This window comes from Akebia trifoliata, chromosome 3 (genome assembly GCF_017979445.1).
Source record: "Akebia trifoliata isolate Shusen 1 chromosome 3, ASM1797944v1, whole genome shotgun sequence".
Taxonomy (NCBI): Eukaryota; Viridiplantae; Streptophyta; class Magnoliopsida; order Ranunculales; family Lardizabalaceae; genus Akebia; species Akebia trifoliata.
Window position 1 is genome coordinate 49,229,002 of NC_141377.1, and position 11,825 is coordinate 49,240,826.

General features: G+C 34.2%; 1 protein-coding gene across 1 annotated transcript; it reads right to left on the reverse strand.

Moving 5' to 3' along the window:
* Positions 1 to 5,851: 5,851 nt before the first annotated feature.
* LOC147407621 (enoyl-CoA hydratase 2, peroxisomal-like) lies at positions 5,852 to 11,819 on the reverse strand. The gene is made up of 5 exons (XM_086436278.1): positions 11,806 to 11,819; positions 11,533 to 11,683; positions 7,576 to 7,646; positions 6,286 to 6,459; positions 5,852 to 6,190 (listed from the first exon to the last, which is right to left on the reverse strand). Exons 1-5 carry the CDS (start codon positions 11,811 to 11,813, stop codon positions 6,103 to 6,105), a joined length of 492 nt encoding a protein of 163 aa, XP_086292404.1. The 5' UTR covers positions 11,814 to 11,819; the 3' UTR covers positions 5,852 to 6,102.
* Positions 11,820 to 11,825: the final 6 nt, after the last annotated feature.

The following is an 11,825-nucleotide window of genomic DNA, read 5'->3' on the forward strand; positions in this document are numbered from 1 at the left end:
TAGAGAAGCCCTTTTTGGTCTCTTTTGGTTGTCTTCTTCTACCAACAATTCCACGAAAACATTAATTTGTTTTAAATCCACCATTTTCCACAAGTTCTCTTCGTCATTGAGCTCTTTTGACACTCTTCTTCTACCAATGCGTGTTTAAGTAAATTATTCTTTGATGTTTTACCCTTTTTTTATATATGATCTAAGTAATCTAGCTAAGTCTTATTGTTTTCTAGTGTTTTACAAAGTTATTACGATCCATATTTGTCATTAGAAGAAAAAAAAACCAAGTTTTTATTGCATTTTAGCAAATTTTAGTGTCGAGGTCAACAATTTTTTATTAAACTTTTCATCGACATCGACAATATAATTAAAGTATTGTCCCACTTTTCTTCTTAGATGAAACTTCTAAGGCTAAGGGATGTTTATTGACCGCTATAGCTATTGATGATGGGAATCATATATTTTCGGTTGCGTATGCAGCTGTGAATTATGAAAATGATGATAATTGGACATGGTTTATCATGCAATTGAAATCCATTGTGTCTGATTTACATAAGTTAACTTTTGTATTGGATCGTAATGAGGGTTTAAGGAATTTCATTGTAAATGTGCTTCCAAATGCATTTCATGCATATTGCATTTGTCATCTCGAGCATAATTTGAAAGACTTTCTAAGGGGGCCAATTTTGTCATTGGAAAAAGTCATAATTGCACACCAGATATGACCCATTGCTTGTACAACTTACATGAACACTTGCATGGATCACATCGATAAGTTGAAAGAAATTTCTGAAGAAGCATATGAGTAGGTATTGAGTAGTGAGCCTGACCATTGATGCAATCTTTTTATTTCAAGGTGACCATTATAATTATTGTAAAATTCATAGTTTTATTTTCATATAGTTTTATTTTCATATAATATTTCATTCATTTATTGTTGAGAATAAGTTTTGAACTCAAGACCTTTTGAGTGTTTTATTGTAAAAAGTAGTTCTTTCCATTTTTGGTGAAACATAAAAGAACTCTTTACTTTTTCCTTTTTTGTTTTACTTTACTTTATTGGTTTTGAAAGTTGTAAAAACATCACTACTTTCTTTAGTCCCACATCGGGTAAATACAAGAAAAATTCTCAACTTATTTATGATCTCTCTCTCTTTAATGCTTGAGTGTGAGAGAGTTAGAGATTGGGCCTCGCGCGCACATGGGGGCCCAAGGCACTGTGGGACTGCAGCCCATTGAGTTTGGGGCCAACCCGTCGGAAACCCTTAGTGCGCGTACGATGCGCGCGCAGGGGGGGGTGCAAATTTCGGGATTTATTATAAAATTAGTTTTTTCCCAGAAAAACGATTTCTGATCTCTCTTACAAAATATTTTCTGATCTCTCCTCTTCTCTGATTTCAACTCTTGCTGCTTGTGTAAGATCTAATCGAGTTCGCTGTAGATCTGCTATTTCCGAGTGCACGGTTGGCAGACAGTGACTGTTGAATCTTGGAAACCAAACGCCAGAACCGACTGCACTAAGGATTCAATCCTAAGGAGGCGAAATTGGTTTTAAGGACAGCGGCTTCTCCGTGCCTCAGTCACCGATAAGTTCTTCCAATTTCATCGAATTATTTACATTATAATATTGCTTATTATTCAGTGTTTCAATAAATCAGATTCATAATTAATTACCAACAATAATCACATGAGTTCTAATATTGCCGAGAGTTTTAATTCATGAATTTTGGATGAACGACAAGTATCAATTATTTCATTGTTAGATAGCATCAGATCGAAGATCATGGTTAAGATGCATGAGCATATGAAAATATCAACACAATGACAAACTTTTTTGGTTCCATCAGTTAATGATATATTCAATAGTACAATTCAAAAATCTCGAGGGCTCAACGTTCATTTTTACAAATGAAGAGGAGGTTGAAGTGAGAGATCATATTACTTATGTTGTGAGGGTTAATGAACAAACATGAACATATAAGGAATAACAACTATCGTGTATACCTTGTGTACATACATGTGTTGTGATCACCACTCTTGGTTGTTCTATCTTTGAATATTGTAGAGGTAATTACTTCACATCAGACAATTTTCGCATGCCTTATGCGGAAATTATTCATTTAGTTCTTGATCTTGACAAATATATTGAGGGTAAGTTGACACCATTGGAACATTTGGCGCTACCCCCAATTGTGCAATGACCACCAGGACGACCCAAGAAACGAAGGATTGAATCTCAAGCCCTCCCAAGTTGCCCAATAAAATGTAGTCGTCGCGGAGGTCATGGTCGTAATAGGGAAACTTGCAAAGAATCTCTTTTGTAAGTGTATACCTTTTTAAATGATAGTTATTGTAATTTTTTTTATAAAATATTTTAAATGGAATATGTTGCTTTTGGTTATTTTACTTATTTATAACATACAAAGAACGTCAAATATACGAATCACATAATTAACAAGTGTCATATAGATAAATCAATGTACAAATAATATATATATACTTCCAATCATCCATTCATTACAAAATTGTTTACTTAAAAAATTATGACCATTCAAGCTTTCGGTATCACCCTTGTAATAAGGGTTCAAACTATCTACGATTACAATCTTCTTATCATGTAGGCCCATAATCTTTTTTTGCTTTCGATCCATAATCTTTTTTTGCTTTCGATTTCAGCTAACCTTAACTACATAAACACAACATGGGTAGAGCAAAAATTAAAAAAAGTAAAAAATAAAATTGCCGAGGTCGACTCTACACAATAAGAACAAATTGCCAACCTCAACTCTACATTCGTGAAAAACATAAAAATTTGTCAACCTTGACTCTACATCCAATAAAAACTTGACGAGGTTGACCAAAACATGTTGTAGGGTTAAAACACAACCGGGTATTTCAATAATTTATCAAAATACCAAAACATCCCTGAGGTAAAAGTTACTATTTTGCCCCAAAAGTTAAAAATGATTATAAGTGCAAAAAATGATTAAATAGGATTTATATCTATATGTTATCAATTATATTTAACCAACCACACCTATATCATATAGTTTATGCTCCATATTACATGAGAGACTTGGGACAAATACATATTATTTCTTTAAAGAGGTTTTTAATCTAATCCGTGTCTGGGTCCAACCATTTGAGAGGATCATCGGTTGATTCATCCTCATCATCTGTGGCAAAAGCTATGTATGGAGGAGCACCAAACGGTCCATAGCGATCAATGAAATCCTCAAGATGCTTAAGCAAGGGTGCAGATAATGGGTGTCTTGGGTCAACAAAAGGGTTTGCTCTAAGGTCAACGGGAATGCCATTGAGATGCATATCATTCACCTGGTTGGTTAACATATTCAAAGGCCAAATTATAAGATTTCCAGGCTTTGATCTCGAGTGTGATTATACGAAAGAAGTAGATACAAATAAGAAGTTACTATCAGTATCTACTTCTTCATCAGGAATTTCAATTATGCCAGCTCCGGGTAGGATGTAATTGTGGCATATCTGGCATGCTGGGGCCAAAGCATTTCCCTCCATTCACTTGTACTATGGAACCAATTGAGCCATTTGTGGAGATTTCTTTGTTCAGAGATAAGCTCCTGATTAATCTTACATTCGAATAAATAGGCTAATTAGTGCGGGACATCAAATATTAAGGCAATAGTGTAGGCTTCAAACATATACCACAAACAACTGAATGCTTATTTTGGACACCTGTTCTTGAAGAATGGAATAGAATCGGAGAAGAAGTTGAAGATGAGATGGGTTATCTAGGGAGAACAGGAGAATATCATCGATATATACACGGGCTTGGGATAAGATGGGATGAAAAATGGTGATCATGGATTTTTCAAACCAAAAGGTATGATTGTCCATTGATAATTGTGGTTGGGGATACAAAATGCGGTTTTAGTTCGATCTACTGGATAAATGCCTAATTGCCAAAATCCAACTTTTAGGTCAAATTTTGAAGGAAAAAAAAATTGCATTCGAGATGTGCTGGAATAGGCTGTGCTTTTGGGGCAAAGGAAACTTGTCATCTACTAGAAAGTGATTAAGAGGTTGGTAATAAATGACAAGTCCGAGTTTTTCTCTGATTTGTTAAGCTCTCTTTTATTAACATAAAAGGCTTCATATGCCCATGGAGAAAAGGTTTGTTCAATCAGATCATCCTCATTTAATTCGAAGGGAAGACGCATAAAGAATTTGGGATTGGTCTAAAGAGGGTTTGGGTGTGTGTTGGTTATTTTGTAGCTTATATGGAAAAATAAGCTTAGATATGGCCTTTATGTCCTACATTTGGTTGGACAGAATTTGTTTAGCCAAGGCTTTGTTTGATCCATTGATGTAAAAGTTATAGCAACTGTGCTCATGGGATTGATTGAGATGAAATTTGTGTCAGATCTCATTTCATTGTCCTTCAACTTCATTTTTCATTCATTCTCCATATCTAATCCTTCATTTTCTACTATATTTTCATTTTGCTTCAGCTGCTACTATCTTGCTCTTTCAATGGTACATAGTTGTATTTTTTTTTTAACTGTTCAAGAAATTCAAGGCCTGTTTACAAATATTTCATAACTTTTGAGTTCTGTTGGTTAATTATTATTGTAAGACAGAAAATATAACCCAGCTACATAAACTCACTAGCCTTCCTTTTTGTTTTTTTGGCGAAAAAGTATTATTCAGTAAATGTCTTAATAATGTCTGGTTCTTTATTGATTATTTGCAACAATGTTCTTGCATTATCAGTGAACTAACTTGGCTCTTGATGAAGGAAAATTTGGCATTTCAAATTTATACTTCTTTTTGGAGTTTCTTTCTGTAGGACATGTTCACATCCCATCTTGTCATCAGGGCATTCCATGTGACTATAGGTTTATTCACATAAAATGGGAATCCTATGAGTTCTCTGTCCAGTCAAAATATATTATTCATCTCTGATTCTTCGCCAGTAAATAGTTTTGTTAGCTTTCTTTTGCTGATTTCTCATCGTAGACTTTTATCACTGTTGGGATGTCGTATTGAGTTCAACTGTTTGTGTTCTCAAGTGCTCACCACTTGATAATGTGAAAAGACCATGGGAACAGCTTCATGATCCACAATTCCAGTATCCATCTACCATGCGTTTGATAGCTGATCACAATGAGTGGGTTGTGCCATTACACTCATTGAAGTTATTAGCAGTAAGTTCTTGATTACCATTCTTCAAATGTCAAGAGAATAAATAAATAAAAATGCTATTACATAAGAATGTTATAATTTATTAGTGAATGAAATAGCATATTCTTTTGGAGTGTTATTATAGATAATTGGAAAAAATTGAATTCTGTCTTGATGCTGTAACACATTTTTTTCTCTAAACTACTCGAACCAAATGAGGGCATATCTTCATTGATCTAGCTGCGACAATTTGGTTGCCCTTGCTATATACAGGTTTCCCATTCCAAATCTAAAGGGAATAAACCTCTAATGTGCTACTTGATGCCACACATCATCGTGAATGTTGCCTATTCATGGTGTTTGAGCCGTGTACTAAGCATCACAACTTTTGGTTCCTTGCTTACACATGGTTCAAGAATTATTGATTATGAGATCACCAGTGTTGGAACTTAAATTTTCATATTGTTGATCTCAAGATATTGGATATTGTCTTGTGTTTAATAAGTGAATATATGTATGAACTGGAGTATCGTGACATTCCATTGTCTTATTTTCTTGACTTGGGTTTTTCTTCTCCCACAGACCATGCAATAGATCCTCGGCACAAGCTTGGAGAACAGGCCACAGACCAATCCAATTGATGGTTGTCTTGACCGCAAGGGAGAACATAAAACAAATAGAGAGCTTGACCTGATAATTCAGTTTATTAAGAAAGCTTCTATTGCCACACCAACCTTTACAAATGCCATACCAATCCCTATGTAAATCACTAAAAAATTGCACACAGTTGGTGCGGCATCAGCAAAAATTGGTGTGGCAATAGTAACTCTATTTATTATAGCTTTTCTAGTCAGCTAACTAATATCAAATGCACAACCCCAAGGTTTGTCATACCAAATAAACCAATCACGCTGGGCTAATCCCTTTGTGGTTTATGCATGAAAGATCTCATAATGACGAACTTACACAGTTAAGAACAACATAGCCAGAAAGGACTGCTCGGTTTCTTTCTCTCACTTTCGTCTGATATAATACCCTGAAAATTTCAATCCCAATTTAAGTTCCTCGCTAAGGTGCCTTACTCACAAGCAGTATTCACACTTGAGACACAAGATAAGAGGGCGATTCTACCTCAATCCTTCAAGCCACATTTCTGTGATCAAGGTCTCTCCAGGGTACACATGGAGGAGGAAACGGCCTAATATGCTTCTCACCATAGTCGGTTCCCCATTGCAAAGAGATTTGATAATTGCCCTAACTGCAAATCCCAGAGAGCACAACCCATGCAGTTTTGGGCGAGAAAACCTTCAAAAAACCAAGCATGAGAAAACAAAAAATTCATCTCTTTTAATCATATGAGAATATAGCAAAACCAAGTTCAGTACACCTGACTAAAAGGCATTAGCCTAAACATTTTATTAAAAAGTTGAAACCAAGTTTGACTAAATCTGATTAAATAACAATTGTGAACCAAATTTTAATTTAAACCTTACATTAAAAGACACAAGAAGGTGGCACGTGCAAAAGCACATTGATCAAAAGGGCTTATTTGTAATTTAAAATATTCTTTAAAGGGTTTTTGAAGGTTAACTTTGTAATTTTGAATACTAAGCAACCTGTGGTTGCAATTTTCTTGAATTCAAATTTTGGTGTAGAGCCACTTCAACTCCGCCTACTCTCATTATAATTGTAAAGATTTGTAAAACAAAAATTTAGCCTAAATATGAGAAAATATTTCAACCAAGAAAAAGGATTCAAGAATGAGCATAAAATAATGCCAATTGACAAATTCAGCAACCAAGCCTTAAGACCTATAAAAGACAAGGGAATCACCTTTTGATTCAATAAGAATAATACTGTATCATGTAAGCCAATGAATGTCATAATTATTCTCTGCTTAGTTTTCTACAGTTGCAAGGACTGATGACTTCTAATACAGAAAAAGGGAGATGCCATAACGTTGTAAGTTGTTTTAGTTTTACGACTCAAGGGGAGTTGTCTGGAAGTAACACCCTGGTAGTGCATCCAACCATGTTATTGAAGATAAAAATCCCAGATAAGAAATGACTTTGAATTTTCTTCTTGACAAATGATGAAGAAACATTGAATGGAAAAGCAAATGCATTGTGTAGCTCATAAAAATATATACTTTTCGGTCCAGGATCTTCTTTCTCCACGTGGTTTGATTAGAAATGAAATTTTTATAGTTGAGGTCTAGATTCAAAGATTCCAAACTAAAATAAACCGAAACTATGGCAGAAAATAGAAAGTGCAAGAATGTAGTTTGACCATGTGAAGCAACCAAAAAAATTATAGTTGAAAAAACTTGTCTTACATGTGAATATCCCAGAAAAAGTTATTAAAAATAACAAAAGAACCGGGAAAACAACTTAGGTCTCCAATAAAGGGTGTAGTACTAACCTTGCAATTTCTGCAAATGTAGGATCTGAATGCAAAAGATTATAGTCACCTGACAACCTATATAGTAATGCCTGCGCAATTGCATGCGGACATTCAGATTTTATTCACCTTTTTAAGTCATAGTCATTTAGAGAGAAAAAATTACTCTATATAGAAAAGACAAGTTCTGGAAACATTCGATAGGATTACAGGATAGAGAACCAGAGAAAGAGAATTTATGGGAGAGAGGAGAAATGCTTATGGAATTCGAAAAGATGACTTTTGAACTCTTAAAACAAGTCATGATGCCAATCTTGAAGCAAGAATGGCAAAGGTGAGAGAGGATAGCTCACCACTATGGTGCATTTTCAAGTATATATGTGATGTGAAAACTAAATGAATCTGAGATATTCCAATAACATGTTTCCCCGTTTATGAAGTGATCTTTAGCGTCACCGACAGGTAGATAATGCATGTGTAAGACCAACCAGACTAGAAACTATAATGGGTTGATAACAAGAGCATACACACCACATAAGCTAACAACTATCAGCAAGACTCAGACAGATCAATGAGTTTTCTGATCTTGTTTGTGTTGTCAGCGTTTTCTCCCATTAATAGATTGTCAGGTCAACATTCAACATTGTTATTTATTAGCAAGACTGAGATTGACCAATTAGTTTTAATGTACCCATGTTAAGTTTCACAATGACAATTTAATTGAAGAAAATAGGCTTCACTATGTTTGGAAAGCATTATCTTATTTTTCTTGCATGAAGAGTAACAAGATTGTCAGACATGGTTTATGTGATCAGGATTCTGGATCAGATCATCCTGTGCCAATTCCAAGTTGGATAGGCCAATCTGGATGGATCCCAAAGCCTGGGTAAGTACCAAGTCAATGCTGAGTCAGGCCAAGTTAATCCGAGTTCAGATGAGTCAAGGCACACTGGAGATCGAGTCAGCCATTTATAAGAGTTAAAATTGAGTCAGACCCAACTCATGTTGATTCAGGACAAGTAAGGTTGCCAAAGGCCAATCCATCGCTGGATCGGAAGATCTAATATGGATCATGGGTCAGAAGATTTACACTCTATTTCTGTTTGTAATTACAACTTTGTATTAATTCTCCACATATTTCAACAAAATATACCAAATATTTTCATCCCAAGGGACTGAAAGGAAACATTACTAGCATACTTTTCTTTTGATAGGTAAAGGTTTAGTGGCAAGTATATTAAATAAAATTTTAAATAACTAATGTTCATGAACTCCAATGGGTTAATTACATGCATTATATATTATAAAATTTTAAAAACTATAAAGCATGGGATAATCTGAAGTCAACTACTGTTGATTTTACCCACTAAATGGCATGATTATGAATATTTAAATGTACAATTAGAGAGTAAAAGCTTCAAATAAGCATGTCAAAATGTATCAATGCAATTGATTTTCTTTTTTCCTACTCCAAACATTGTCAATGATAGTGTTATGAGTGCATTTGTTCCAATGCATATTTTACATGTTTTGGATGAATATTCTGAAAGACTAGTGCATTTGAGTTGTTGCAAGCAGAACAAATGGAGAGTGCCACCTTGTTTCAGATCATAGCAAGGAAACCATAACCGAACTCCTTATTTGATAATAACTTGGAACCATATACTTTTCTACAACTTACAGAATATTTCCACCTCCTAACCTGACTAAAATATAAGACGAAATCAAACTTAAAACCTTGATCACAAATATTGGGCTTGTTTCTAGAGGATGTTGGTCGTATACTGCCAAAAAAATCTGAGTATTGGATTAGTTTCCGTTCTAATGTAGTAGAATTTTTTTTTATGCAAGACTACATGAAAAAAATAAAATAGCATCATCAAAGGCTTATCCCAAAACTTGGAGATTGGTTGAATAAATCTTGTTCCTCCGCTCAATTCTATCTAAAGCTATGTATTCTGTTAATTCAAGTGGATTCATATTCACTCTCTCTACCTTAATCCACACCTCTTTTTTTTTTTTTTTTTATAATCTTCCTCATGCTTTTTTTTTTTTTTTTTGAATCTTCAACTTGCACGTTTTGTTTAAATGGAGCTATAATAGTTCTTTGTCACATATGGCTGAACTATCTCAATAGACTTTCCTTTAGTTATGAATGTTGTCAAATGCGGTCGCACATGCTATTTCAAAACTAAATATCGCATATCCAAAAATATGCTATCTAACAAATATGCGATGGCATATGTGGCAGTATACGATTGCATAATGTCCAATGGTCATAAATATGACCGTTGGACACAATTTATTTATTTATTTTTTATTATTATTTTTTTTTTTGGGGGGGGGGGGGGGGGGCGGGGGCTTTAAACTCTCCTTTCTCATATAAATACCCCACTTCTTCTACAACATGCTCAACTACCTTTTAATGATCTAATCTCTTTCTCTCACAAAGCCTCCAACTCTTAAATCTCTTTGTTCGTTACTCTCAAGTCTCGATTCAAGTCACTCACTCACTGTCACTCTCAACTCTCAAGACTTGAAGACAAAGAAAGCTATCACCTACTCAAGTCAAGATTCAAGAATCAAGTGAAGTTATCAAAATTTGAAGATCAAGAATTAAGATTCATCCAACTCAAGTTCAACCTTCAACTTCAAGAATCAAGATTCAAGATTGATCAAGTATCATTCAACTATCAACTTTCAACTCAAGACTTGAGAATCAAGGTTCATTCAACTTTCCAGCTCAAGTGTTCAACTTCAACCTTCAAGAAAGATCAGATCAAATCAATATTCAACATCAAACATCAACAATTCAACATCAACATCACCATTCATTCATTCAAGAATCTTCAAAATTTTCATTAATCATCATCTTTTTTCTTTTCTATTAGTACTATGCAAGTTGAGGTTGAGGTATATATATATATACATATACTTTTTTTACTTTAATAGTTATTATTGTTTTCTATTTTTTTAGTTGTTTTTTTCTATTTTACTTGTTAGAAACTTAGAAATTAGTACGTCGTCCTTGTCGGCCAACTCTTCCTTAAGGCCTAAATCAAATGATCCTGGTTGGAAATATGATCACCGTAGTCCAAATGAAAAGAGTCTACTAGTATGTGAGTTGTGCAGCTACATTAGTAAAGGTGGCATTGCACGCCACAAACAATATTTAGTACACATTCACCGGGTATCACTATAATTGTAGTATTTATCTCTAAATTCTACAGTTTCCCCTTTATCAATATACTTAGAAACGACAATGTTTTTCTTTTTGGTTTCACTACCTTATTCTTTGGTATATTTTTATTTTCGTTCCCTCTCTTCCATGTTTTAATGTAAACATCCAAAATCGATAACCAACATTATGCGATTAGACTCTTCCATGGAATAACCTTACAATTTTTGCATATCAATTGCCTATTTTTCCCAAGTAGAAAATAGTTCATCTGTATTGGTTTCTCTCTTGAAAATAATTAAATGTTTATCCTTATTTTTGAAATACGCATTTACTACTGCAAGATCGAGTTCATAAACAAACAAAGTCAAGGTTTGCATTTCCCACTTCATTTCTTTCATCAAATCCAAGTCCTCCATGCATCCTCTCACATCCTCTATTTTTCTCTCCTAAATGACTAATTAACATTGTCTTACAAATATCCTTTCTCCAACAGGGACTTATTTGAATGAGTACATTCATATCTTCCCAGAATTCTCCCTTAATACAACTCCTAATCCCACTTGGTGTGCATAACCATTCATTATATTAATTATCATTTTCTAGGTTAACAGTTTTATAGCTAATCATTTATCATCCAACAAGACAAGTTATCTGTATTAATTCATACTGTTTCCTTTATTTCTAGTTATCAAAGTTCAAATAAAGAAAAATTATTAATACCTATTCTTTTAAAAATATACTAGTAAAATAACTCTCTTGTTTGATGTCAAAACAACATTGACATAGAAGTTGCATGCCTGAGATTGTTGGGTACATTCCTCATACACTGCAAAAGGCTGACGTTTTGGAATTTTAACAGGCAAAACTTGGTCGGCTGGATATTTGGAGTATGAATACAGAGGTGATGATTTTGAGAAGCCACCAGCACCACGCAAATAGAATGTCATCCTACATCATTAGATACCATATATAAGAGATATCCTGCACCATTAGATACTATATAAGATTAGTTAGCAAACTCTAAAAGTCTAACATGCTTTGAGAGACATGCAATTAAAGACCACACTAACCGGTTCATGCATAGTGCTTC

What these genes read in the sequence shown, in the direction of transcription:
- LOC147407621 (XM_086436278.1), bottom strand. An exon ending in AATGTACCCAACAATCTCAG is followed by an intron (nt 7,647 to 11,532) that starts GCATGCAACTTC and finishes GCAATTGCGCAG; the next exon opens with GCATTACTATATAGGTTGTC. An exon ending in ACATTTGCAGAAATTGCAAG is followed by an intron (nt 6,460 to 7,575) that starts GTTAGTACTACA and finishes GGTTTTTTGAAG; the next exon opens with GTTTTCTCGCCCAAAACTGC.